This window comes from Molothrus ater, chromosome 9 (assembly GCF_012460135.2).
Source record: "Molothrus ater isolate BHLD 08-10-18 breed brown headed cowbird chromosome 9, BPBGC_Mater_1.1, whole genome shotgun sequence".
Taxonomy (NCBI): domain Eukaryota; kingdom Metazoa; phylum Chordata; class Aves; order Passeriformes; family Icteridae; genus Molothrus; species Molothrus ater.
In genome coordinates this window covers 3,476,687-3,504,488 of record NC_050486.2, presented here as the reverse complement: position 1 = coordinate 3,504,488, position 27,802 = coordinate 3,476,687, and the positions used below count along the sequence as shown (strand labels likewise).

At 60.4% G+C, this 27,802-nt stretch overlaps 2 protein-coding genes across 2 annotated transcripts; both read left to right on the top strand.

Moving 5' to 3' along the window:
- Positions 1 to 643: 643 nt before the first annotated feature.
- QSOX1 (quiescin sulfhydryl oxidase 1) lies at positions 644 to 11,047 on the top strand. Its single transcript, XM_036388135.2, has 12 exons — positions 644 to 938; positions 3,052 to 3,152; positions 4,452 to 4,500; positions 4,679 to 4,781; positions 5,556 to 5,646; positions 5,877 to 6,022; positions 6,458 to 6,595; positions 6,726 to 6,855; positions 8,606 to 8,728; positions 8,842 to 8,986; positions 9,228 to 9,407; positions 9,767 to 11,047. Exons 1-12 carry the CDS (start codon positions 671 to 673, stop codon positions 10,486 to 10,488), a joined length of 2,196 nt encoding a protein of 731 aa, XP_036244028.1. The 5' UTR covers positions 644 to 670; the 3' UTR covers positions 10,489 to 11,047.
- Positions 11,048 to 16,424: 5,377 nt separating this feature from the next.
- On the top strand, positions 16,425 to 26,829 carry LHX4 (LIM homeobox 4). Its single transcript, XM_036388034.2, has 6 exons — positions 16,425 to 16,540; positions 22,053 to 22,224; positions 25,104 to 25,306; positions 25,492 to 25,646; positions 26,167 to 26,338; positions 26,429 to 26,829. Exons 1-6 carry the CDS (start codon positions 16,465 to 16,467, stop codon positions 26,827 to 26,829), a joined length of 1,179 nt encoding a protein of 392 aa, XP_036243927.1. The 5' UTR covers positions 16,425 to 16,464.
- The last annotated feature ends 973 nt before the right edge of the window (positions 26,830 to 27,802 follow it).

The following is a 27,802-nucleotide window of genomic DNA, read 5'->3' as shown; positions in this document are numbered from 1 at the left end:
TGTAGAGCTGGATTTTGTGGGTGTCACTGGATATCCTTGCTGAGTATTGCTGGCAGGTTTGGGGAGAGGGCAGGGATGTCTGCAGGCTGCCCATTCCACAGGCTGTCCAGGTGGTGCCCAGTGACGCTGGCTGATGTCAGGGCATCTGACCAGGGCGCTGCCCTCGGGGTGCTCATGTTGGTGACAAAATGCATTTTGGGGCTGAATCAGCTGCCTTCACTATTGCACCATCACAGATTCATTTAGGTTGGAAAAGACCTAAATCACCGAGTCCAGCCTGTGCCCCAACACTACCCTGCCAACCAGACCGTGTCACTCAGAGCCACGTCCACTCTTTCCTTGAACACCTCCAGGGACCCTGACTCCGCTACCTCCCTGGGCAGTCATCACTTTATCAGAATTGTATCATTTCATGCCGTTTGTCCCCTCACGGAAGGGTAACACCGCAGCAAAAGCTGGGGGGTGAGGAGGGCAGTACTGGGCTCCTCTCCATGACGCGAGGGGGCCGCAGGCCTACCGAGGCCCGGTGCCGGGGCTGTGGGCACGCGGCCGCTGTGGGGCTTCCCCGCGCCGGCCCCGCCCCGGCCCCGGCCCCGCCCCGGGGGCGGTGCTACGTGCGGCTCCGGGCGCTAAAGGCGGCTCCGGGCGGTGCCGGCCGGCCTGGCGGGCGATGTGGCGGCGGCGGTCGCGGGCCGGGGGCCGCGGGGGGCCGGCGGCTCTCCCGCCGCTCCTGCTGCTTTTCCTGCTGCTCCGGGTGCCCGCGGCGCGGCCCGGCCGCCTCTACTCGGCCTCTGACCCCCTGGATCTGCTGGGGCCGGGGGCGGAGGAGCGGCTGCTGGGCTCCAGTAGCGCTTGGGCCGTCGAGTTCTTCGCCTCCTGGTGCGGGCACTGCATCCACTTTGCGCCCACATGGCGGGCCCTGGCCCACGACATCCGCGGTGAGTCCCCGGCCGCGCTGGCCCCCCTTCCCCCCATCCCCGCCTGCCTTCCCCATCGGCTCCCCGATCCCCCCGTGCCCTTGACCTTGTTACCCTCCACCCCTTATCCCTGTCTCTGTCCCCTTCCGTCAGCACCCGGTGTCTCTGGCCCTGCACTCTCAAATTCCCCTGCACCTCTGTTCACATCATCTCTGTTTATCTCAGCACCCCTAAATCCTCCTCCCTGCGCCCCTGCACAAGGGGTCCCGCTTCCCCCAAGACCGGGAGCATCCTCCAATCCCTCCTGTGTCCTTGCCCGGTCGTCCTCTTCCTCTCTGCCCGCACCCTTAAATCCTCCCTGCATCCCGGGCTCTGCATCCTCGTTCCTGTGAGCATCCCTACATCCCGTGTCTTTCCCACTGCCGTCCCTCAATCCGCTCTGCTCTACCCTCTCTCTGTCAGCTCCCCGGGATCCCCCTGCGGCCCAGCTCCAGCCTCCCTGGAACGTCAGCCGGGTGGGAAGGCCCCGCGCCCTGTCGGTGTCCAGGTTTCCCCCCCACGATACCCAGGCCTGGCTTAGCAGCATCCCTGCACCCCCTTTGGCAGGGAGAAGCTCAGGCTGAGCCTGCCCAGGCAGACCTTCCCTGAGCCCCGCTGCTCCCGGTGCCAGCAGGGATAGGGACAGCAGGTTGCTGGGCGCTGATCCCAGCTGGTTTGTTCCCGGCTTGACCTTGATGCCCGGCCTGGCCGGTGCCAGCCGCGCCTGGGGACCCGCACACCCCGCTGCTGGGCCCCTCGTCCTGCCGGGACTCATCCTGCCTCCCCCGGCATCCCGGGGTTCTCCCTGTTATTGCACTAATTGATACAGCGCGCTGGCTGCCGCATGAGTCAGGCGGCCGGCCGGGCATCCCGTCCCTCCGAGGGGATGCCGTCCCTCCCTGGGGATGCCGTCAGAGCTCCCCAACGGGCAGGATGTGAGGAATGGGGTGCGTGCCCGCGCCCCGCGGGGCAATGCCGGCTCTCCTGGCCTCTCTCCAAAAGAGGGCTCCCCCAGGGCTCCCTGCTCCAGAGGCTGAGCGCGGATGGTGTGCCCATGGAGGCGGGGCGGGGAAGCCACCCCCGTGCTGCTCAGCAGCCTCGCTGCCATTCCCACGGGTGGATGTTCATAGGAGTGCGCTGGACGGGGAGGATGCTAGGGTGACCTGTGGACACCACGTGCAGATGAGTATAGGAACATGCCTGGCTCCCTGCAGCAGGGCTTGTCACCAGCTCTCCTGTGCCACGAGTGCCAGGGCAGTGGGAAGCAGCTCACCTGTCCCGTCACCTGCGACACGGGACAGTGTTTCCCTGCCTCCAGCATGCTCCTGGCCTAGGGCAGCGTGGGCTCTGTCTGCGTGCCAGTGCCATGTCCCTCCCTTCCCACTCTCAGGATAGGCAAGGTGTCCTTTACACTAAAAATAAACCATTTCAGAGCTTTATTCTCCATTTTCCTGCTGGTTTTCAGAGACTGCTGCTTAAAATACCTCCATGCCCCCTCTTGTATTACCCCAGGGGCATGCTGGTCTTCACTGGGGAGTCACAAATGGGGAGTGGGTGCTCAGAACCTGGGCAGGCTCTGCTGCAGTGCTCTGGCCTGGCTGCTGGTTTTGGGTTGTTCCCTCTTGGTTATCAGCTATGCCCTTGGTCTGGGGTGAGACAAACTGGAGCCTGTGTTCCTTGCTCTCCCTGAGCTGTGGCTAGCCATCCCTCCCCTTCTCCTGGTGTCCTCTTCCCGGGAGCTGGGGCAGAGGCTGGACAGGCAGAACCAGCCGGGCAGGCAGTGTTGGGTAGAGCTGCCTGTGCTCCAGCACTGGCAGAGCAGGGTGTGCAAAGCCGGCTCCCGCCTCACACAGCTTTCCCTGTGTTCCTGCTGCCTGGAAAGTAGGGCACCACACACCAGCACAGAGCACAGCCCTGGTGTTTGGGCTTGGAAACCATCAGTCACTGTCCTGTGAGGGGCAAGCAGTGGTTTTGGGACAGGAGGATCTCTACCCCTGGAGATCCCTCCTGTCTCTGAAATCACTCATAGGGAGGAGGGTGGTTTTTGGGGCCGTGGGGGTGCTGAGTGTGCTGACCTCATCCTCTGTCCCCACAGAGTGGAGGCCTGCAGTGATCCTGGCAGCCATCGACTGTGCTGACGAGGACAACCAACAAGTGTGCTCTGATTTTGGGATAACCGGCTTCCCCACCATGAAGGTGAGGCTGTGTGTGCCGAGTACTGGCTGGGCTTCACTGTGCTTTGCCTTCTGGCCTGTCCCTGTCTTGCTCAATTGGCTTGACAGGGATATTGCACCAAAATGCTCTCCTTGGGGCTTTGCAGGATGAAGCTGTTTCACCCTTCCCCAAAACAATGCTGTGTCCTGGCTGCAGCCGGTGTAACTGCTGAGCGATGGAGCAACAAGGAGGGGGGAAAGCCAAAACGGTGTTTTGTGGTGAAACACAGAGGCTGGATCTCTGCTAGGATGAGGGAGACTCTGAATCCTGAGATGGAAACACTTAAGAAAGGCTGCTTGAGGGCAGAGAGAGGTTGCAGGCACAGGTTTTGAAGGAGGGCACAGGGATGCTGCAGGAGGCTGGAACTCCTGGGAGCCTCCTGTGCTGGCTGGCAAGGAGCCACCCCTGCTCCTGGGCCTGTGCCCAGCCCTTTAGCTGTGTCAACACAGCTTCTGCAGAGCTTCCCACTGCAAACGGAGCCTTGCTCCAACACAAGCAATGAAACCAAAGCACTCCAGGTGCCACAACCAGCATTTAAAACCAGGATTGCCTTGAGATAGAATGGGCAGGATGAGGGTTTTATCAGACATGCCCTCAGTCCCAGCTTACAGGCTCAGCTCCAGGTGGGGCCAGATTTGGGGTTTTTCAGGCTGGTTGGCTTGGCCCCAGCCCTGCCCTGGGGTCTCACTGGGTGCCTCCTGCCCTGGGACACTGATGGAAACATCTCCTGGGGCAGGGACATTGTGCTGATGTGGCCGTGCCAAGATGTCACTTGCTTCACATCCTGTGTCCCTGCCGAGCACCTTTTGCAAACAGTCCCAGCTCCCAGCCCAGCCTGCAAAGCAAACACCTGCCTGATGCAACCTGGTGTTGCTGCCCTGGGTACTGGAGCCACTGTGGGAGGCCAGGAGTGGGAAAACCCTCTTTTTCCTACCTTGTCAGAGCTCTGGAGCAGGGAGACTGGTTTGTAGGACTGGGAAGGTTCCAGCTGCCTCCCTGGGACTCCTGGAGAAACCTGCTCCACTGCCTGCCAGTGCTCAGCCCTTGGCTAGACATGGCTCCCAGCCCATGCCTGCATCCTTCCTCTCTGAGGGGATGCCCCAAAAGATGGGGACATGGCTGGGAGCTCCCTCTGTGCTGGCTGATGTCAGATAGCATGCTGTGGGGAAACTGGGGCAGAGCTGGTCTACAGGGAGCCTCATCCTGCTGGGTTGCACTGCCTCCTGTTCCACTCCAAACACTCACTCCAGTTTCCCCTTGTGTTTTTTTTTCCCCTTTCAGTTCTTCAGAGCTTTTAGCAAGAAGCCAGAGGATGGGATAAGGATTACCAGTGAGTATTCAGAGCCGTGGGGTTTTCTACCCTGGGTGTGAATGGCCCTGCTGCCCACACCTCCCATATACTACAATATCAGAGAGCTCTGGGGGGCAGCTCCAAGCAGCTTCCCTGGGCTCAGCCCCTGGGATTGGCTTCCCCAGGGCTGACCCCTTGGTGTCCTGTCCCCCTGCAGATCCCAGTGCCACTGTCGAGGACCTGCGCCACGCCATCATCACCAACCTTGAGCAGAGCCAGGATGCCTGGCCACCCGCCTGTCCTCCGCTGGAGCCAGCAAGGTAGGGGCAGCAGGGGGCCAGGGTGGCCTCTGTCCCATGGGGAGGAGGTTTCTGGGGAAATCCTGAACCCAGAATGAGCAAGGAGCAGCTACTGCATCACCCAGGTCCCAGGGAGATGACTTGGCCAGTATAGAGCTGTGTCCATGGGCCATGTTGTCACATCTAACGAACCTGCTCATCAGACTTACTTAGAGCAAGCACTTCCTGGCCCCAGGGTCTTTGGGACATGGCAGTCTCATACCGTGCTGTGTCAGGCTGTGTTAGAAGCTCTCTCCTGTCCTGAAAAAGGGTTTTCTTGATTCTGTTGTACAATTTTGTTGGTATCTGAGTTGTCCTTGCTGGATGCAAGCAGTTGCTGCATTGTCAGTCCTGAGAAGGAGCCTTTGGATTTTCCAGAGCAATGGTCGAGGCAGGCACCTGCCTCAGGTACTCTGGTGCCTCTGTGTCTTAGACAAAAACAAACCAGCCCTGGTTCAAGTTCATTGCTGTTTTTTTCCCCTGGGTGAGCCTACAGCTCCCTCCTGCCCTGCCCTGCCTTTGCTTTGTTTTCTACCTCCTTGGCCAAGCCCAGTGGGTTTTCTCAAAGCCTGTGAACCAGAGCAGAAAACTAGGCTGGAAACTTCAGCAGGAGGAGTTGCCTGCTCAGTGGGGCTGATCCTGCAGCAGCATTCCCTGCCAAATCCCAGCGAGCAAGGCTGGAGCTCCTTGTGAGGGGGAGGGCAGAGCATCCTGCTGATTCCAGGGCACCTGCTGCCGTCCTCCTGTCTCTTGCAGCGCCGAGGAGGTTCGCACCTTCTTCCAGAGGAACAAGGACCAGTACTTGGCACTCATCTTTGAGAAGAGCAACTCCTTCGTGGGCAGAGAGGTGGGTACAGCTCCATTTATCCCCACTTCTCTTGGAGCCTGTGTACCTGCTGCATGATAACTCCTGGGTGCCTGTGGCAGGGCAGCTCTCTCCAGGAAAAGCCCACCTGCCCAGTTTGCACACAGCTTAGCCAGTGCCAGATGTTACACAGGGCACTGAACAGCTCTGCTGCCTCCCTGGTGGGGCTGGGGAATCCCTCTGCCCTCCTCATCTGACCCTGGGGCTTGCAGGTGGCCCTGGACATGCTGCAGTACGAGAACATCGCGGTGAGGAGGGTGCTGAGCAGCGAGGAGGAGCTCGTGCAGAAGTTTGGTGTCACCTCCTTCCCCTCTGGATACCTGCTCCTCCGCAACGGCTCCTTCTCCCGCCTGCCTGTGTGAGTGTGGGGCACGGCAGGGTGGCTCTGGGGGTGCTGCAGGGGTGCCAGCCTTGTGCCCCATCTCTCTGTGCTCCTTTGTACCTGTGGGAAGGTGCATTAGGAACGGGACTGGCTGAGTAGAGGAGGCTGGTGGGAGGTTGCTGCTGGGCATTGAACTGCACTGCCAGCCCTGGCTGGAGCTGGAGCAAGGGAAAATCCTTGTGACTGAGCCATTCTGTTCCCACATCTGCCTGGAGGTGGCATGATACGGCTACCTGGGGCTCAGCTCTGCTCCAGGATGTGTGTAAGTCTACCCACTGCTGGGGCAGATGGAGAGTATGGAGCACCCCAAGCTCCCTCCCCAGGCCTGAACTACCCACTTGGCTGAGCCTTCATCTCCTTGGGGTCAGGTTTGGGTGGGACGAGGGACTTAGTGCTTCTCCTTCCTGGCAGGCACATAGAGGCACGCTCCTTCTACACCTACTACCTGCGCACGCTCACGGGCATCACCCGCGGCTCCTACAAGCTGAACGCCACGGCCAGCAACCTCAACGACAGCGACCGCGTGTCACATCCTCTGCGAGCCGACCGGTGAGAGCCCTCCCCCTGCTGGGCAAACCGGGGCCGGGCGGGCGAGGGGCTGGGAGCTGGGAGAAGCCCTGGGGTTTGTAAGGATTAGCTCCGTGGCTGATGGAGCCTCGTGTTGCGCTGCCCTCCCCAGCTCCAAGCTGTACATGGCCGACCTGGAGTCGGCGCTGCACTACTCGCTGCGGGTGGAGGCTGCCCGTCCCTCCTCGCTGTCGGGAGCACAGCTGGCTGCCTTCAAGTGCTACGTGGCCACGCTGGTGAAGGTGAGGAGCTCTGGGTGTTGGGAGGGGAACTGCCTGTGCCTCCATTTGTCTATGAAATGCAAACAGTGCAGGCCACCGTGCCCCAGCACTCACAGGTAGTGAAGCGTGGCAGTCTGGTGTGGGCCCTGTGTCCTGGTGCTCGGTGTATCCCGTGGCAGTCCTCATCCATGTGGATCTCCAAACTCAGCCCAGAGTCCCAGTGGGAGCTAAGAGTGTTTCAAACAAGGTGGGTGTTGCCAGTTTTGGTGGCAGTGGGATCATGGCTTGTAGGAGGTGTTGAGGCAGGAGGTCTTTTGAGGAGAGAGGCTGTCACCTCTCTGAGGGGTTTGTTGCTCTGATCTGGTTGCTCAGCTCAAGGAGCCAATCTCTGCAGGCTCCTTTGATAATAGTCCAGGAAAGGAACTCCCACTCTGAGTCAGGCTCCAGACAAGTCTAATTTAAGGTCTCCTTTTTTCTTCTATGTTGGGCCTGGCACAGCTGAAGTGACTGAGAGCTTTGAGCCAGCACAAGCAGGGCAGTTTAATTTCCTGCTGTGAAGAGTCCTGCTGCATTTGGCTAGTTCCTCCACTGGGCCTGCAGGAGTCCTGTCTCCATCCCCAATCCCTGTCACAGCCCAGGCTGCTTGGCAGACTGGGGCCATGCCCTCCTTCTTTGCTCCCTCCTTTGTCACCCAGGGTCTCACGCTCAGTTTGGACCTTGCGTGGCCCTCACTGATGTTCAGGACGCCCCCTGCTCCCACCCCCATCTGCTGCCCCCCAGGAAAGAGCTCCAGACATGTGCCTTAAGTCCTCAGACCTTCATGTGGCTCCTCTGCTTGCCCTCACTCTTTCTCTCTTTAATGTGAACTACACAAATAGGGAAGTAAACCTCTGTGACAGCAGCTCCCTGCCCATGGGTGTAAGTGTGCTGGGGTGCTGGGGAGCAGCAATGGTTTTATTTGATCCATTTTTAAATCTTCCTGTAAACCTTCCCCTCGATGAGCTGCAGCAGTGGGTGGTGGGTGCTGGTGCTTCCCCGGGGACGCTGAGCCAGCACTGCCATTGCCCTGCTCATCCACAGGACGGAGCAGCATCCCCAGGATTGCAGCCCAGGGCTCAGCCTGGGGGAGCTCAGCCAGCAGGGCCCAGCCTTAGCTCTTGCACTCCCAAGAGGTATTAAAGGAAAGGAAAGGGGGACAAGTCCTAATGGGGGGGAAATGGTTCCTGGAGGCAGGGAATCACACAGCAAACTCCTTTGGGGGGCACTGTGTTTGCAGCACAACTGTCAGGTCACAGATAATTCCCCTGCAAATTTGGGTCTTTTCATGTGATTCCCCATGGACCTGGGAGGAAGAACAGCTCAAACTCAGCACACTCCTCCTTCTTTTCACTTCTCCATCACTTCTCCTGTGTGCTGGTGTCCCCTCCTCCCCACAGGTCAGTCTGTCTGTCTGTCTGTTGGTGGCACAGGCTGCCAGGCTGCTCCTCTCCCAGGAGTGGTTTTAAAGTGCAGCTGCTAATCGGCTTTGCCAGACTTACGGACAGAGTGGCTTTTTGCCTCCCTCAGATGGGAATGGGGCTTGGAGCCTGAACATGCACACAGGGGCCTTGCCACCCGGGGTGGGGGGACGAGCTGCAGCCCCCAGCCCCTCAGAGATAGGCACCAAAACCTTGCCAGGACCACGCTGCTCTGCAGCAGAGAGGATGCTGGTGCTGCCCTGTTGCTCCCAGGATGAAATCTGTGTTTTCTCAGCCCTCTCCCCCCTCTGCAGTACTTCCCAGGGCGCCCCTGCGTGCAGACCTACCTGCAGACTCTGGATGCCTGGCTGAGGAACTGGACAGAGCCCGAGCTGCCCCGCACAGTTTTGAAGGAGGCCATGAAGAATAACAGAGATGTAAGATGCCTGTGGGGACCCCCAGCCCCTGCTCTCCTTACCCCTGCCCCTTGCTCCCCAGCTGGCACTGCCTGCCTCCCACCCCCATCACACCATGTCCATCTGTCCACCAGGCCTCCCACCCCTCGGTGCTCCCCACCAACGTGACCTGGGTGGGCTGCCAGGGCAGTGAGCGCCACTTCCGTGGCTACCCCTGTGGGCTCTGGACCATCTTCCACCTGCTGACTGTGCAGGCTGCCCAGAACGGCCCTGACAAAGGTACTGCCGTCCCTGGGGGGCATCAGGGGCTCAGGGAGGGAGTGTCCAGCTGAGCTCTGGCATGGATAGGGGTGCTCCATGTTGACAAAAGCTTGTTTCCCCCCCTTCTTCATCTCATCCAGGGGCAGTTTCCATGGGGGGACAAGAGAGAGAATTGGGGTATGGGGTTGCTACCTCAGCTGTGTGACTGTGATGGTGGCACAGAGGGGTCCAGGCTCACCCCTGTGCTCTGCTCCCCCAGAGTTACCCCTGGAGGTGCTGAGCACCATGCGCTGCTACGTCCGGCACTTTTTCGGCTGCCAGGAGTGCGCCGAGCACTTTGAGGCCATGGCAGCCCAGTCCATGGACAAGGTGGCCAGCAGGGAGGAGGCCATCCTCTGGCTCTGGTCCCACCACAACGAGGTCAACGCTCGCCTGGCGGGTAAGGGGAGCTGCCACCAGGGGAGCTGAGCTGGAGGAACATTCCCTCCTCCTGGATGGGTCTGGCAAATGGCTCCAGGGTGTAGCAGTGGGGATATCCCGTTGTTATTGTCCCCCATCCCAGGGGACAGCAGCTGGTCATGCAGCATCAGATGGCCCCAGAGATACAGTTGGATCTTACATGCTCCTTACAGGGAGCTTCCCAAAGCTGCTGTGTGCCCTCAGAGGACCCCTCCTCCCGAGGAGGCTCCTCCAAATGTCCCCATCCCCAGCTGCTGGATTCTCTGGGGTGTTGATACAGGGGGAGGGTGCATCACATGTCCCCTCTAACCCCCTCGCTGCTGGCTCCGGTCCCTGCAGGAGGTGACACGGAGGACCCCAAGTTCCCCAAGCTGCAGTGGCCTCCGCCGGACTTGTGTCCCCAGTGCCACAAGGAGGAGCGGGGGGTCCATGCCTGGGAGGAGCCGGCCGTGGTCACCTTCCTCAAGGCACACTTCTCCCCGACCAACATCTACATGGACTATGCCGAGCCCGACCCCATCCCCGTGGCCAGGGAAGGGACCGGCACCAGGCTGGGCGCGGAGGGCTCGCGAGAGGAGAGGGGGAGAGGAGAAGAGGAGGAAAAGGAGGCGGAGGGAGAGCCGAGAGTGCCGGGGCACCCGGGCTCCCCCGAGCCGCGGCGCCCCAGCATCGTGCGGCTGAACCCCAAGCTGCGCGAGGAGGGCGAGGACATCGTGGACCTGGATTCCTTCAGCGAGCAGCACTTCAAGAGCCAGGCGCTGCGAGCGGCCGCGGGCCGGCGCCGCCGCATCAGCAAGCGGGACACCATGGCCCTGCCGGCGGGCAGGGAGCGCCGGCGCGCCCCCGGCGTCCTGCTCCGGGATCAGGAGGAGGAGGAGGCTGGCGAGGGCCTGCGGAGGAGCCCCTGGCTGCGGGTGCTTGGATTGGGCTTCTCCCGCCTGGACATCAGCCTGTGTGTGGCCCTGTACTTCCTCTCCTCCATGTGCCTCCTGGGCATGTACACCTTCTTCCGCCTCCGCACCCGCGCCAGGAAAGGCCGCCCTGGCTTCCCCATGGCCTGAGAGGGGCTGGGGGCCCGGGGGTCTTCCTAGGGTGGGTGAGCTGCTGAGGCAGGACAGCCCTGGGACAGCGTTTAGTCCCACAGTGGGCAGGGCTCTGGCACGTCCCCCTCAGGAGCTGTCCTGCTCAAGGCAGTTGCCTCACCCGGGGTAGGGGGTGGAAGGCTCTTTTTGGGAGGAAGGAGGTGTCAGAGCATCCCCCTTCCAAGTCATTGTGCCATGTTTTTGGGCGTGTGGGGGCTGGGACATGAACGGTGGTTTGTGTTTTGGCACCCAGCTGCCCTCAGATGCTCCCTGGTACTGGGCTGGTTTCACCTGGGAAGCCCAGTCCCGTGCTGGAGAGCACCCATTGGGGTCCAACCACTAGTGGGGCCAGGAGAGGGCAGGTTTAGCCCCCCAAAAAGGGGACGCTGCTGGGTGGGGGCAGCAGTCATGGGTTCAGATGCAATTAGTGTCCCTTCTCTTTGAGATGTGGCCCGGGGCCTTCCCATCTTTGCTCACCCCCTCCCCACGCTGTTGTTCGTTCTCTGCTTGTCTTAGTGGAATAAATTATTTTTGCCGATGCCTGCCCTGCCCTGCTGTGTCAGCTGGTCCCTGCCACGTGGGCATGCTGGACTACCCCGCCCCATTCCTGATGTCCCTGCTCCTGCCTCCACCCCATCCCGAGAAGAGCACTCGGTTTAAAAATCCTTTCAATATTTTTAATTACTATTGTATGTTTTCTCCTGCCTTTTGCTTGGGGACGATGCACCTTTGGGCAGCTGCCCTCTCTACATCCCCAGGGCTGGGACGGCTCCTGGTTTCTCCTCAAGCAAGGGGAGGCAGAGGAAGCATGTGGGGCCAGGAAGCTGCAGGAAAAAAAGTTGGCACGAGCTGTGGAGCTGCCGCTCAGTGCTGACCGTGCCCGTGCTCTGAGCAGGGAGACACACGGCAGCATCCCTAGGGACCAGGACTTCCGTGGGTGTGGGCCCCCTGTGCCTGTCCCCGATTCTCTCTGCCCTTTTATCCTTGTTAGGAATCATTAAGGAAAATGGTTGTTTTCCAGAGCCAGGGCCGGGGCCATCTGCTCTCCCAGCGCTGTCTAAATCCCCCTGTAACAAATTCATTGGGATTACGCTGCCCTCCCCTAATCCTGGCCCATCCCCCCGCGTGGGGGATTTAAAAGGATTAGAGCCCGGCCGATAATAAACTTTATTAAGGGGGAGGGGGGGTGTCAATCCGATTTGGAGCCTTTTTCTTGATATCTTCACTTTGCCCAGGTGGGAGGCGAGGGCTGGCGGGATGGGGAGGAGGGCGCTCAGCTCCGCCGCTGGGAGCTCTGGCTCCTGCAGCCCTTCCTCCCTCACCTGCCCGTCAAATAAATCGTCTCTCTCCATCTTTCCTTTAGTGTTTGCGCGCGGTCACGCCTCCAGGCGTTGTGGGGCTGGCACCCGTGTCCTGCCAGCTCTGTCTGTCCCGCCCGGCCTTGGCCGTGTCCCTTGGGCGGTGCTCAGCGGGCCGGTCCCGGCCCGGAGCGGGGCTGGCTCTCCCGAGCCGGGAGCCGGCCCTGCCCACCTCCGGGTGATGGATGGGCAGGGGCTCAGCGCTGCAGCCCTGCTGCCTCCTTCTCCTTGATTTCCCTGGGGGGTTCACCCCCAGCATCAATAACTCCCCCCCGCCAGCTGCTCCCCTGTGTGGGATTGCGGTGTGGGGCTGCCCGTGGTCACCTCAGCCCCAAATACCCCGGTGGCGTGGGCAGGGGGTGCAGCAGGTGCAGGGAGGGGGGATTAGGGCCGGGGAGGTGGGCGCTGCCGGAAAGGGGTTAGCGGGATGCCCAGATTAGCATCCCCGGCAGGCCCGCAGCCTAAAGCTGCTGTGCACGCAGGAAAAAGAGAGTCCAGTAAATTGACTTTCCGTAATCCTGTTTGGTGGAGTCCCGATCCTCCCGGCCCCGGCTCTCCCGGCCTGTGGCGCCGGGGTGTCCCCCTCCAACACCGGGGAGCCCCAGTGCAGGGCACAGCGGGGCTGTTGCAGGGCTCGGAGTGTTCCCACGCTGTGTCCCCGCACTGTGTCCCCGCACTGTGTCCCCGCACTGTGTCCCCACGCTGTGTCCGCACGCTGTGTCCCCACACTCTGTCCCCACACTCTGTCCCCACACTCTGTCCCCACAATCTGTCCCCACGCTGTGTCCCCACGCTGTGTCCCCGCACTGTGTCCCTACACTGTGTCCCCACACTGTGTCCCCACAATCTGTCCCCACGCTGTGTCCCCACACTGTGTCCCCCTCTCGGGACGGCTTGGGGACAGGTCCCCCCTCAGCCCTGCACGGCGGGAGCTGTTGTGGCCGCACTCACAGGTGGCACAGGCTGTCCCGGGCACCCAGCCCAAGCCCCCGAGGTGCCCTCCCTGATGGGGTCACCCCTTCCCGGCGCTGCCACGGGTCCCTGGGGCTGATTACCCAAATGGCCTCGGGCTGGCGCGGGGCGGCCGCTATTCCCTAATACAATTTCCCCTCAAGTGCAATTTAATTTTCCGCCAGGCCGGTGGCCAACCCCCCGCACAGCCAGGCACCTTCCCACCCCTTCAGCGCTCGCTCCTTCCAGCCTTGCCCGTCTTCCCTTTCCCTCCTCGGCAGGGAAGAGCCTTTCTCCGCCGGCATCCCCTCTCCACCCGCGCTGCAGCCATAAAACCACCGGGGGTTCGCTGAGCGCCGATTAATTTTCAATTACAATTAGCAACGCCCCTGCCTGCGAGGGGAGAGGCTTTCCCTGGCTGCTGGTGAGTACCCGGCTCTCGGTGTGCTTGTCCTGCTATAGGGATGTAAGTGGGAGGGGGGAATTATTGGGATAATTCAGACTTGGGGGCGGTGGGGCTCGGGGTGCTGCGGCCGATGCTGCCCAGAGGGGAGGTGGCTTCGTGCCAAGAGGTGACTGTGGCAGCTTTGGACTTGCAGGGATGTCCCCACCTTGTTCTGGAGGAGCTGCTTTTGTCACACGAGGGGACTCTGGGAGCTGGGCTGACACCTGGCAAACTCGCTGCATGAGTGGCACAAAGCTCAGCTCCCTGGCACCTCCAAACCCGTTTGGGGTTTGCTGACTGGGGCAGAGCTGCACTCGCACCCTCCAGGCACGAGTCAGGACCTTATAGTTTCCAGTTTTCCTTGTATTTCCTTATATTCCTTTACATTTCCCCCAGTTCTGCCTAGAAACCCTTTTGTTGCACCAGGGGACAATGCACGGATGTCCCCCTCGGTGCCACAGTGTCCAAGCCAGCCCTAATTCAATGTGCCAGGGCCGGGGCACACAAGGGGAGGCTGGCTCTGTGCCTTGTCGCAGGCTCTGGGATTTACCTGCCTTTTATTAACAGGGAAGGGGTGGGAGCAGCATCCCTGCTCCTCTGTGGGTTTTGCACCATCGCCTCGTGCTGCTCCTGTCTTCCCCTGGCTGCAGGGCCACAGGGCTCCAGGCAATGCCAAGGAAGGAGCAGGGCATCTGTGTGGGGCCAGAGCCCCCAAAAGTGCCTCAGAAGTGCAACCTGATGAAAATCACCCTTCTGCAGGCTGGTTCACCATCGAACTCTGATATAGCTCTGGGAGGAGGAGAAAGCCTGGAGGGGGAGCATTTCACACCCACCAAATATAACCCCCCTCTCTGGGCGCCACCTGGACCCAGCAGCATCTTGGGTGGCACAGAGAGGATTTGCTGGGCAAGCACCTCATGCCCATCTCAACCACCCTCTCCTTCCTGTGAGATGGGAAAAACAAACTCAAAAGAGACCAAAGCGCCCAAAGTGACCTAAAAAATCCCTAAAGAGACCAAAAGATCCCCACCAACGTAAGGAACAGATGGACAGCAGGAAGGATGGAGGGGAACAAAGCCGTGCTACCGGGAGAGGAAGGGATGAAGGCTCTGCTGGGGAGATGTGTGAGCCAGCACTGGGAAGATGCTGCTGGGGTGGTTTTTTTGATGGTGGCAGCCCCCCAGCTCCCTCCCTCCCCCCCGTCAGCACGATGCTTCCCCAAGGTGAAGGCTCGGTGCTCCCTTTGCCCGCTCACCGCTGCCAGCAGTGATCCAGAGCAGGGCAGAGGGGGCTGGATCAATCTGGCAAAGCAGAAAAATGAATGAAAATTGAATTCCCCGAGGAGAAGGGGGTGGAGGGAGCTCTTATCCCGGCTGAGAGATAAATCAGAGCGTGCCAAGAGAGCTGGGAGACCGCGGTGACTCCCGGCAGCGCTGGGATAATTAGGGAAATAGGTTGGAAATGCATAGGACAGGGCGGCGATGGGGCAGTGTCCGTCTGTCCGCGCATCCGGCTAAACTTCTCCCGTCAATCTGCCTGCGGGACCTGCCTTTCTGCGTGTTGGGAGCCACGCTGTGGCTGCCTGGGGACTTGGGGACACGGTGGCCCCTGCCCCAGGGGGCTGCGGAGCGCAGGTGGCCGGGGCCGGCCGGGGTCTGGCGGTGCTTAATGCACTTAGGAGCCGCAGCGTGATTTAGGGGATGGGACGGGATGGGATGGGAGGGGCTGGCATCCACCTCCCTGGGGTGGGAAGCAGATTTTGGCGTTCGGTGAACTGCAGGGTTGAGCTCTCTCCTGTACGAGTGCACACCCGTCTCTGCACAGAGCTGCCCTATGAGGGGGAAGGGGGTTTGCTGGTAAAAATGGAGCTTTGAGGGGGTCAAACTCCAGAATCTCATAGAAAAAAATTCAATTTTTTTTCCTAAGGAACCATCAAGCTTAATACATTTCTTAGGTTTTATTACTTTTATTTTTAAACATATTTTCCAGTTGCTGACTTGTCCCATCTGCAGATTTCCTGACGGGGCAGGGTTTCAGGTTTTCTTCAGGTGGGAAAATCCTCTTCCTAACAGTGTGGAAACGAAGGCTTGGCATGGGCACACCCGAGCTGTGCTCTGGGCTGGGTGAACATCCTCCCTCACCTGCCAGAAGCTGCCGTGCGCCACCTCGGGACTCTCGCCCTGCTCCCTGAGCAGAGCGGGATGGCCCAGCACATTTGGCACCATTGCCCCCGAGCTGGTGACACGGTGAGCATGAAAGGGCGATGCTGGGGCACCCACCCTAACTTCAGCCCCATTTCTGCGACTTTCCTTGCTCAGCCCTCGGCTGCCAGGTGCAGCCACATCAGTGCTGGGGGCTGCGTTGTCTCGGGGCTCTCCCTCAGCAGAGCCCCACGAGGATCCTCACGATGGCCACAGCCACACCGAGGCCTTCGGCACTGCCACCCTTGTGCCACCACGGCCAGCGGGCGGCCAGGCTGGGCACGCTGCAGCGCTGCCGAGCTGGGCCGGCTCTGTCCGTGCCCAGAGGTGTCCCTGGGGAGGCACCGTTGGCACGGGCCCCAGGGATGTGTCACAGCGCCCTGTGGAAGCAGAGCTGGCCGTGGCGGGGTGACAGCCGCTGGGCAGGAGCTCATGGTGCCGCGGGATGCGCCGCCGTCCGCCGGAGCCAAGGAAGAGCCCCTTGGCTGAGCCTCCATTCCCAGCGGCACGAGGGACAGGGCGGGGGCTGTGCCCGGACCGGGGACGCGCCAGCGCCTTCCATGGAGCGGGAGCAGGTCCCGGAGCCCCGGGAGCGGAGCCCGCCCGCGGCCTTGGGCTCGTCCCTCTCTGTCCCTCTCTGTCCCCAAAGGCACCGCCGGACCGGCCCCGCCCCTTCCCCGCAGGCCCCGCCCCGCCTCACAAGCCCCGCCTCTCCGCCCCAGGCCCCGCCCCCGGCGGCGAGGAGCGGGCGCTGATTGGCTGCGGGGGGCCCGTCCCGCCCCCGCCCCCCTGCGGGCGGTGACGTCAGGCGCGCTCCCCGCAGGGGAATGAATGGGAGGCGGGCGGCACCGGCGGGCACCGGCACCGGGACACGGCACCGGGACACGGCACCGGGACACGGCACCGGGACACGCCACCTCCCGCCGCCGGGCTCCGCCGGCCCGGCCCGCGGCTCTCCCGCCCCTCTTCTCTCCCCTCCGCCGCCCCCCGGGCCAATAAAATGATGCAAAGCTCTGCGCTCGCTGCCGAAGGGGCTGTCAAGGGGCTTCCCGAGATCCTCGGTGTGCCGGTGCAACGTAAGGACGCTTTTCTCTTCTCCCTCCTTCGCTCCCTGCCGCAAAGGCGGCCCCGGGCCGGCGGGGCAGCGCCCTGCGGGCGGGCAGGTGCCTCCGCTCCCGTTCGCTCCCGTTCTGCACTTTCCGTTCGTTTTCCCCAGCGGGCAGCGCCGTTCACGGCCGCGAAAATGCGGAGGGTGCGGGAGGGAGAGCGGTGCCCCGGGGCGGGCGGGCAGCGGAGCGATGCGGGCCCGGCCCCGACGGGGAGGACGGCGCGGCTCCGGCTGTGCGTGTGTGAACGTGAATTCGAGTGCGAGCGTGAGAGTGTGAGTGTGTGTGTGAGTGTGAGTGTGTGTGTGAGTGTGAGTGTGAGTGTGAGTGCGGCCCCGGCCCCCGCCCGCCCCGCGCAGCGCACGACAGCCGCTGATATCGTTTATCGCGACAGGCGGCGGTGGGAAGGGGCCCAGGGTGGTGCGTGCGCGGTACCGGGATGGTACCGGGATGGTACCGGGATGGTACCGGGGTGGTACCGGGATGGCGAGCCTGGCTGAGCGATGCCGCCGCACCCGCGTCCATCCAAAAATCACCTGCGTGTCTCTGTGGGTGCCGGCAGCCCTGCAGCCACAGGTAGCGCGTCCGTGGGGCGCGCACGGGGCTGGATGGAGCCCGTGGGGATGGATGGCGCGCCCCGAGGGGGGATGCTGGAGCCGAGCTTGGGTGACCCACGGGGGCTGTCTGTCCCCCCTGCGGCTCGTACAAGGGCCGAGCCCCGCGCGGGGGCGTCCCGTGGGCACTGTGGATGCTCCCTGTGGATCCCGGTGGGGTTCGGCCGTGCCCCGGTGCGCCCGGGGGCTGCGGGCGGGCGGCCGGGGGGGCCTCCGCGGGCGGCCACCTGCGCGGGAATTGCTGCTGCTGTTGTTGTTATTGTTATTTTTTTATTATTATTATGATTATTTCTCCCCGTTCCCGAGAGCGGGGCCTCGCCGCGCTCCCGGAATGGGGGGGACCCCACCGGGGCCACCGGGGCGATGCTCGGCCCCCTCCCCACAGCGGCGCCCAGAAAGTTGAGGGGAGGGACCCGGGGCGGTGCAGGAGGGGCGGGACGGGCCCGGCCGGGGCACGGGGGGCACGGGGGGCACGGGGGGCACGGGGGGCACGGGGGGCCCGCTCCGGGACAGGTTCCCCCCGCTCCCCGCGGAGCCCCCGCGCCGCTCCGGGCCCCGGCCCCCCCGGGCGGCTGGAATTCGTTTTCCGTGGGTTTTTCGGTGCTGCCTCTTGCCGCGGGAGCTGTCGCCGTTATCCCCCGGTTCGGTCCGGTCCCTTTGCCGAGCTGCGGGAGGGTTACACAGGAGGGCCCGTTCAGCCAATTTCACCGCAGCAGAGGGGAAGGGAAATCGCGGTCAGGAGCACAGAGCCGGTGCAGGGACAGGGACGGGGACACGCAGGGTCTGTCCCACCACCGTATCCCGAGTCAGGCCGGTTCCGGGTCGCTGGGTCACTTCTATGGCCTCGGAATCCCTTGATTTAAGAGAAAAATGAGGTGCCCAAACCACCGTGGAGCTGCATTGCCCCAGAATAGCTCCCTGATCTGGCCCTTCCCGGGGCCAACAAACTCCCTTGCCCATGACATTGTCATTCCTGTATTGACTGATGGATATCAAGAATTAGCAGGAAATAATCCAACGAGATATTATTATTATTATTATTATTATTATTATTATTATTATTATTATTACGAATATTGCTATTTGTATCTCTAGTAATGCTATTATTATTATTATTGTTAACAATAATAATAATTAATATTATACTTATTTATGCGAAAAAAAAAAAAGGCAGAAAGAAAATAGATGAGGCTGGGCTGCTGGAAATCATCCTCCTGTGGTTTTCCCGCTGCCCCAGCCTGAGCCCTGAGGCCGCTGCCAGCTCCCAGCCACCTGCTTTCATGTCGTGACAGATTTGGGGCCTGATCCTGCCTCAGTGCCACAGAACACGGCCCCCTCCGAGCCACAGGAAATTCTCCCTGGGCAGGGAACCCCTTCCGAAGAAGCCCCCAGCAGCACCTCGATATTTCATCGCGTGTGAGAGGAAAATCCGTGACATTTCAATTTTTAATCGCTATTAAATCACAGTTTTTCCTCTCTCTTTAGCCATCAGCTTTATTTTAGCAGCGGCTGTGTCCTACAGCATCTCTTCCTGCAGGATTTTGGGGAGCCGAGCAGCCTCTACCCCCACCACCCCCCCGACAGGCCTCGCTTAGCCTTGCAGACGGGATTGTTCAAAATAAAATTCCCAATGTTATTTATGAATATTGTTTTGCAAATCTCACCGGAGTCAAAACTTGTGCCAAAGGCTGCGGGAACAGTGCCCGGCTGCCGGCAGGCTCCGGCCAAGGGGCTGGAGCGGGGGAGTGATTGATCGCCGCCGAGAAAGTCGTTTGCCCGCAGCACAGAAATGAATTGGAAGCTTTTTGCATGTGAAGGAATGAGGTTTCCTCCCCGCAGAAAGACTTTTGAAGGAATCCCCGGACTGGCGCTTTCCTTGGGCTCGGTGCAGGCTCCGGTACCGGCGGCCCGGGCCCCTTTGGGCTCCTCTTTTCCCCCGTATTCCCGGACCCCCATGGGTTCCATCCCTGCCCCTGAGCGGAGCAGGACTCAGCCCCAGAGCCGGGATTTGTTAGTCCGGAGCAGGACTCAGCCCCAGAGCCGGGATTTGTTAATCCGGAGCAGGACTCAGCCCCAGAGCTGGGATTTGTTAATCCGGAGCAGGACTCAGCCCCAGGGCCGGGATTTGTTAATCCGGAGCAGGACTCAGCCCGAGAGCCGGGATTTGTTAGTCCGGAGCAGGACTCAGCCCCAGAGCTGGGATTTGTTAATCCGGAGCAGGACTCAGCCCCAGAGCCGGGATTTGTTAATCCGGAGCAGGACTCAGCCCCAGAGCTGGGATTTGTTAGTCCGGAGCAGGACTCAGCCCCAGAGCTGGGATTTGTTAATCCGGAGCAGGACTCAGCCCCAGGGCCGGGGCTGTTTGTGCCCCGCGCTGCCCCCGCATCTCCCCCCGCTCCCTTTTGCGGTCTGGGGGATTACTGCGGCCACCGGCCAGTTTGTTTCGTTTCAATCGATATTTCTCCGATTTTTCCCGTCGGGGAGAGGGGCGGGGAGGGGGGAATGGGAAGGTGGACCCGCCGCTCATAAATCACGGCGGCGGCGGCGGCGGGGGCCAGGCCGTGGCTCGGGTGCCCGTGCGTGGGAGGCGAGGCGGGGAGGAGGCGGGGGGGGATTGCGGATCTGCCCTCGGGCTTTCGTGGGGCTACGGCCAAATCCCGCCCGGGATGCACATGTGTGCGTGTGCTGTGTCCTCCCGGGGCCGAGGGGACCCCCACATTTCCCCCTGCCCCGGTTGGCACCGAGGCTGCGGCATCGCCCGCGTGGTCCCCGGTGGAGAGGGGGGACCCCGCGGCTGTGTCCCCCCCACGAGGAGCATCCAAAGCACCCCGTGCACACCAACAGGGAATGCTGGTGGGCAAAGACAGCCTGGCAGCGCCTCGTTCCTGACGTACCAGTTGTACCCATTAACTTTATTCCTGTTCTATAAAATAATTCAGGTAAAACGAGAGCAATAAATGCGAAGCAGGAAGGCAGCTGCCTCTGTGGCATAGCACAAAGCAGGGTGCGGGGCTTGAATTTGAGATATTTTCTCTCTGCAAACCAGAGAGAAAATATCTCCTGGTTCCCCTGGCAGTTCCCCCTTTTGTTATTGTTGAAATTATTATTTTTATTATTATTATTATCATGCCGTGTGCGTACACAGGCATCATTGCACACACAGGCACCTGTGCGTGGGGATGGCGCCGTGCATCTACAGCGAAATTGGGAGGAAAATCGGTCTCCTCTTAAAAAAAATTAGTTTTCTTTGGAAATTTGAAGGGAGATTTCCTATTCTCGGCTGCGGTTGTTTGCTTGTTGAAACTGAGCCGCGTCGCTGCTTTTAGGAAGGGGAAATCTCTTTGTTGGCTTTGCGAGAGTGCAGGACGGGTGCATGCAAACACACCCGTGTTCACATGAATGATCATTTAGACACAAAACGTGTCTCCTGGAGATGCACACGCGTTTATGAAACGACCCAGAAGGATTTCCTGGGGCCGGTGCCCCCGCCGGTGCCAGCGGCGTTCGCGCTGCTCCCGAACGGGCTCCACACACCCAGCCTGGAAATCGTGGTGCTGGAGGGAGGGCAGCGGAGCGTCCCGGGGTTCCCAAACCAAGAAGGGAGAGAGGCACCTCTAGAAGCCGTAGAATTATTAGTTTTTAATTTATGGCGCGGTTCATGGGACAGGAGCCGTGGTCTGAGGGGGATTGCAGTGTCCAGCCTGGGCAGGGATGGGATCAGCTGCCCGCACGTGAGGTACGTGGCAGGGCCCCAAAGGATTTTGAAATAATGTTGTTCGAGGCTGTAGCAATATGAGATTTTCCTGTGTTCTTTTCCTCCTTCCTCCCGCTCTTTATTTCCTCCTTTGCCCATTCGTTCCTCTTCCCCCCGCTCTTCTTTTCTTTTCCCCCTCTTTTTCTTCCTTTCCTTCTTCTTTCTTTCCCTTTCTCCCCTTTTTCTCTCCCTTTCCCCTTTCTCTCCCTGCCCCCCCCCTTTTCATTTTTTTCTTTTCCTCCCTTGTACCATTCCTTTCCTCTCTTCTCTCACGTTTTTTTTTGTTTCTCCTCTTTTTGCTTTTCTTTTTTTTTGTTTTTGCTTACTTATCTCCTTTTCCGGTTTCCTTTTTGAACATTTCCTTCCTTTTCATTTTTTAAAAAACATTTTTCCTTCTTGTGATTATTTTTTCCTTCTTAAATATTTTTCCCTTTAAAAAAATCTTTCCCCTTTTTTATCTTCCTTGCTTTTTACCTATTTCGTATCTCTTTTTTTCATTTTAAAAAACCTTTTTCATTCTATACCTTTTTCCTTTTTAGAAAAAATATTTTCCCTTTTTCATAATTTTCCTTTTCTTAATATTTTTTCCTTTTTTGTAGTTTTTAAATATATTTTTTCCTTTTTAAAATCTTTCTTCTTTTAAAAAAATTTCATTTTTAAAAATTTTTTCTGCTTGGTGTTTTTTTTTTTGTTTGTTTGTTTGCTTGCTTGCTTGTTTGTTTTAATATTTTTTTCTTTTAAAACCATTTTCCTTTTTATTTTTTTCTTCCCCCAAATCCATCTGCTTCCCTACGTGTGAGTCAGTGGGGGCAACGAGCGGTGCCCCTGCTTGGTGGTTGTGCCATTCCAGAGGCGGGGAGAGGCAGGCAGGGAAAACGCGTGGCAGAGAGGAAAGCACGGCCTGAAAAACGGGGCGCAGGAAGGAAAAACACCGCGTGTGTGTCTGTCCGATCCAGCCGGGATCGGCTTTTGGCAAAGCTTTGCAGAGGGGGATGCGCGGGGATTTGCGGGGCGGCCTCTCCCAAAAGCCCCAGGATGTGGCCGGGCAGGGTTTTGGGAGCCCCGAGGGGTTGCGGTGGCTGACGCTGCTCTTCTCTCCATCCTCTCCGGGCAGAGATCCCCCAGTGCGCCGGCTGCAACCAGCACATCCTGGACAAGTTCATCCTCAAGGTGCTGGACCGGCACTGGCACAGCTCCTGCCTCAAGTGCGCCGACTGCCACATGCAGCTGGCCGAGCGCTGCTTCTCCCGCGCCGGCAGCGTCTACTGCAAGGAGGATTTCTTCAAGTGAGTAGCACCCCCTAAGGCAGCGCCTCCCTGCCCGCGGAGCAAGCGCACAGCCCAGTTTTAAGCAGAATTTCTCCAAAAATCTTCACACAGCTCGTTGTTGTTGTTGTTGTTGAGGCAATAAAGGGATGTCGGCGCTTTGCAGCGGCTGCCGGGTGGGTGCTGCTTGTTGGGATGTAACCATGGCAAAGCCCCAGCTCTCCCCGGTGCTCCGGTCCCTCCCCCGTGCTGGTGCTCAGGTCCCCGGGGGTGACATCCCGCGGCCGTTCCGGTGGCCCCGGCCCCGCTCGGAGCTAGAGGGCAGGAGAAACCCGCGCAAGGCGCCGGCAGCGCTGCCTCTTCCTCCCGAGTGCCTCCCTCGCCTCCTCGGGATTTGATGATGCTGTTTCTCTACCTTCACCTTTTACCTCTTTTTTTTTTTTTTTTTTAATCGTTTTTTTGCTCCCATTAGCGTGAAAACCTCATTCGATTGCCTTGGCAGCTGCCTCTGAGATGTGCGATGCCCCAGCCTTGGCATTTCCCTGCTCCCACGAGACAGGACAACCCGTTCCCCATTAAAAATGGACTTTGCCTTTAGGATGCTCTGATCCCTGGCTGCCGGTGAATTTTGGGAGTTTTCCCAAGGGATAGAGAAGGTTTTTTGCTGGGGGTTGGATCCCGGCCGGGGGGTGCCTTTCAGTGCTTGGATGCAGCAGCTCGGGGACTAAAAGCCACCCCCTTGTGCCATCACCTCCCGCTCCCGACCAGCCACACCGCCCCTGACCACAATCCTAAAGCCATTCCGGTCAGTCCCTAGACAGGACTTCCCTGCCTTCCCATCCCCAGGCTCTCCCAGATCCTCATCAGGCATCAGGACCAAAGATGCAGCTCGGATTTCTCCTTCCCGGAGACGGTCAAAGCGGCCACTCCAGCCTGGGTAATAACACTTCACTTCTGATATTTTCCAGCCTATTAATCTCCGAGTCATTTAAATAGTCGCCCAAAAGGTGCGGGTAATCAATGTTAATTGGAGTTGAAAGATCAGCGACTTTCTCAGATGAGGTCCTGCCTGGATTATTTGGTGCCAATCAATAGCAGCTCGGCGCTCGCACCTCACCTTTCCTTAACCGCTCATTGATCTCGGGCTAGGGAACCTGCAGGGCACGTGAGGATTTCAGCCCAACTTCGGAGGCACTTGGCAATGCAGGAGCTGCTTTGGAAAGGATCAGATCGGTTTCTGATTTTTTTCTTTTCTTTTTTTTTTCCTTCCCCCGAATTGCAGCCCTGGGTCCTCGGCTCTGCTGTCCCGGGCCCCGTGTCCCCAGATGAAGTGGAAGCACCCTCGGGTGTGGGGACAGTTGTTAAATTGGCTTTTACAGTGTTCTGTGAGAGGGGGTGAAGGGGCAGGGGGTGGGGGCTGCAGAGTGGGCACCAGCTCAGCCTTGGGAGCAGAAAAGCGTCCTCTGTCCATCCTATCCCTCTCTCACTCCTGCTTTCCTTCTTCCCTCCATTCCCACCCTCCTTCCTCCTCCCCTCCATTCCAACCATTTATCCTCCATTTATTCTCCATTCTATCCTTTCCTCATCCCTCCCTCCCTCTCTCTTGTCCATCTCCTCTCCACCCCTCTCCCTCTTTCCCCCTTCCTCTCCCACCTTCCCTCCCCTCTGACTCCAGGAGAGCTGAGGTGTCCCCAGCAAACGTCCAGGGACTCCCCCTTTAGGATACAAATCCAGAAAATGAGACAAACCAGGTTTTCCCTTCTCACCTTCTGCTTCCAGCACCCCAAAATCCTCCTGGCATCACCCATGCCCAATACCTGCCACCCATCCCTGGGTGACACCTGGGTGGCTCAGGGACAGTCTCAGAGACCCAGCTGTGGTGGCTGTGCCCTGGATTTCCGGAGGGGATGAGCAGTCATGGGGCTTGAGGGTGATTTTTGGGGTTGTTCAGGCCCCAGGGGACAGCCAGAGGTGCCTGGAGTGGCTGCACTCCCTGGGCGCTCAAATGTCACTGCCTGTCCCCATAGCCTCGGGCTGGGGCCAAAGGGATTGGGGCGCTCCTGTTCCTGCTCGGGGCGTTCCTGTTCCTGCTCCTTCAAAGCAGACGGGGCAGATTTATTCTGACAGCTTTGCCACCTGGATGCTCTGTGCTGCTCTGGGGAGCAGGGGAAACCTCACAGAGCTCTGTGGAGCCAGTGGGAGGTGGGGATCTGCCCCAGCTCAGTCCCACAGCATCTGTTACCAAAAGCAGCAGTGGAACATCCACTGACTTCTGTCTTCCTCCTCATGGCACGAGTCACCCTTCATTCAGTGAATTCTCTTGCACACTTCCTGCACCATTCTTGCACACTCACATTCACTGCACGAACCTTCCCCACTCCCTGCAGCGTTCCTCTACCATCCTTGCACATTTCTTTCACGCTGCTCCCACCCTCCTTGCACCGTGCTCCTTCCACACTTCTCGTCCCACTCTCACCCTCACCTTGCACACTCCCTGCAGCCCTGCTGGCAGCTTTGCTCGTGCCCCACCCCACCCCACGCCCCTGTCAGGCCATCGTTATGGTGTAAGAGCCCCATCATTCTGCATTAATCCGGGATTCATCATGCCAGCGGGGCGGCGTAATTAATTTATTTGGTATTAATGTGGATGAAATATGTACTGTCCTTGCAGGGGAAAAATCAGGCAGCCTATAAGCATTAGTTAAAAGAATCATTAAAATCAAACCTTCCTCGGCTCCATTAGGCCGGTCTCTCACTCTGAGGAAGATAAACCCCCGCCGTGTGAAGTGTCATGCATAATAAGGTTGATCGCTGGTTTCAACTCTGCCCTGTCTCCCGCTCCCCATCCCGGCAAACCCCACCGAGCCGGGGGGCTCAGGGTCTCCCTCTTCCCCCCGCAGGCGTTTCGGGACCAAATGCACGGCGTGCCAGCAGGGCATCCCCCCGACCCAGGTGGTCCGCAAAGCCCAGGACTTCGTGTACCACCTGCACTGCTTCGCCTGCATCATCTGCAGCCGCCAGCTGGCCACGGGCGACGAGTTCTACCTGATGGAGGACGGGCGGCTGGTCTGCAAGGAGGACTACGAGACGGCCAAGCAGAACGGTAGGCACCCCGAAAAGGCTGCCAGGGGCACGGCACGCTCGGGGGCTCCGTACCCGCTGGGTTACCCGCGGGAAGGGGCTCCGGGGCAGCCGCTTTTGGGGAGATTTTCCCCTGGGTGTGCTGCTGCTGCTGCTGCTGCTGCTGCTGCTGCTGCTCGGGGCTGGTACCGGCTCCTTGGCTTGCAGATGACTCCGAGGCGGGCGCGAAGCGGCCCCGGACCACGATCACGGCCAAGCAGCTGGAAACGCTGAAGAACGCCTACAAAAACTCCCCCAAGCCCGCCCGCCATGTGCGGGAGCAGCTCTCCTCCGAGACGGGGCTGGACATGAGGGTCGTGCAGGTGAGGCCGCGGTGCCCCTCTGCACCCTGCCCCGAGAGAAGGCCGATGCAGCCTCGGGGGGGCTGGGTTGAGGGGATGCAGGGGTCACAGGGGCATTGGGGCGCCTGGAAGCTGGGCTGCAGGGATGATGGGCTGCTGGATTGCAGGGGGTTGCGGGAGCTGGGGGGCAAGAGTGTTGGCATGCAGGTTTGCAGGGTTCGGGGGTGCTGGGTTGCAGGGGGATGTGGGAGCTGGGGGGTTGGCATGCAGGTTTGCAGGGTTCAGGGATGCTGGGTTGCAGGGGGGTGTAGATGCTGGCATACCAGGATGTTGGTGTGCCGGGGTGCTGGCATGCTGGGATGTGGGGGTGCTGGGATGGATGTAGGGGTGCTGGCGATGTAAGGAGTGCCGGGATGCCGGAGCACTGGGTTTCACGGGTGCTGGGTTGCAGAGGCGCTGGATTGCAGGGGTGCTGCCATGCAGGGCTGCCAGGGTGGCGGGAGTGCCTCGGTGCCAGCGATGTCCCCATTGCCCGCTGCAGGTGTGGTTCCAGAACCGGCGGGCCAAGGAGAAGCGGCTGAAGAAGGACGCGGGGCGGCATCGCTGGGGGCAGTTCTACAAGAGCGTGAAGCGGAGCCGCGGGGGAGGGAAGCTGGACAAGGAGAGCTCGGCCGAGGACTGCGGCGTCAGCGACAGCGAGCTCAGCTTCCGCGGTGAGCGCGGCGGCCGAGCGGGCCCGGGGGGACGCGGGGCTGCCCCCGGCGCTCACCCCCCGCCTCCGCTCTCCCTCCTGTCCCCGGCAGACGAGCAGATCCTCTCCGAGCTCGGCCACAACAACAACAACAGGGTTTACGGCTCCGTGGGGGACGTGGCGGGCGGACAGTTGCTGAACGGCGGCTTCTCCATGGAGGGCACGGGACAGACGTACCAGGACTTGCGGGACGGCAGCCCCTACGGCCTCCCGCAGTCGCCGTCCTCCATCTCTTCCCTGCCGGCGCACGGGCCCTTGCTCAACGGGCTGGACTACGCCATGGACGGCAGCCTGGGGCTGGCCCACGGGGCGCAGGGGGTGAGTCAGACGCTGCGGGCCATGGCCGGGGGGGGCCCCACCTCCGACATCTCCACGGGGAGCAGCGTCGGGTACCCAGACTTTCCCACCAGCCCGGCCTCCTGGCTGGACGACATGGATCACCCCCCCTTCTAAGCGCTGCTCGCCCCCGCCCCGGGCCCCCGCGCTCCCCCCGGCCCGCAAGCGCAGCACCGAGGGCACCCGCCGGCGGCTGAGCTTCCCAGGAGATGCCATGGGAATCGGCCCTGGAGGGCTGCAGGGAGGGGGAACAGCCATGGCCGGGGTGGCTGTGCTCGGGCGGGGGGCACGGATGCCTTTGGGTGTAAGCACAAGAGAGGACCCGGCCGTGGCGGGGCCGGCGGGAGGGAGAGAAGAACAATCGGGGGTGGCAGAGCCCGTCCCGGCCCCCGCGCCAGCCCCGCAGCCCTGCCCAGCACCGCTGCTGTTCTCAAGAGTTATTTTTCCATATGGTGTTCAAACGCAGCTCGGCGCTGCCCGGAGCCTCCGCAGAAAGAGAAGTCTATATTGTAGAAGGGTTTATTTTGCCGGGGCCGTGTCCCCGCTGCCCAGGGGCCAATCCTGCCTGCTCCTGGCCCAGCGGCCGTGATTCATCCCCGGGCACGCAGGAGCGTCGCTGCTTTGTACCATGGTCACGCGAGGGGAAGGAATAAAAACAAACTGGCTCCAGCCCGGGCTGCCCGCTGGGCACGCTGTGCCATGGCAGGGCCAGCCGGGATGCCTGGGGCTGGCACCTGCACAGCAGCCACTGGAGGGGTGGGCAGGAGAGGTGGGCAACCTTTGCTCTGAGGGCATTGCAAAAAAACTTCCTCCCACGTAAGGGAACGGGAATGTCGTCAGCAGAAGCACCTGCGTGGTGGTGGGAAGGGGAGGTTGGGCTGTGAGATGCTCCTGGTGTGGGTCATCCTCCTCCTTCGGTACCGTGGGTACTGAAGGGTGAGTGCAGGCGGCCAGCAAGGATCCCGGCGGCTCTGGCACATCCCACCAGCCCCATGGGTCTGCTCCTGGCCAGGCTCACTCAGCACTAGCCCTTGCTGCTCAAAAGCCACATGCCCATGTCCCCCAGCACAGCCACACCCCCGACCCTCAG

Coding starts and splice junctions, on each gene's coding strand:
- QSOX1 (XM_036388135.2), top strand. CDS start 671: ATGTGGCGGCGGCGGTCGCGGGCCGGGGGCCGCGGGGGGCCGGCGGCT. Junction 6,596..6,725: donor CATCCTCTGCGAGCCGACCG/GTGAGAGCCCTC, acceptor TGCCCTCCCCAG/CTCCAAGCTGTACATGGCCG. Junction 9,408..9,766: donor GGTCAACGCTCGCCTGGCGG/GTAAGGGGAGCT, acceptor CGGTCCCTGCAG/GAGGTGACACGGAGGACCCC.
- LHX4 (XM_036388034.2), top strand. CDS start 16,465: ATGATGCAAAGCTCTGCGCTCGCTGCCGAAGGGGCTGTCAAGGGGCTT. Junction 22,225..25,103: donor TGCAAGGAGGATTTCTTCAA/GTGAGTAGCACC, acceptor TTCCCCCCGCAG/GCGTTTCGGGACCAAATGCA. Junction 25,647..26,166: donor TGGACATGAGGGTCGTGCAG/GTGAGGCCGCGG, acceptor TGCCCGCTGCAG/GTGTGGTTCCAGAACCGGCG.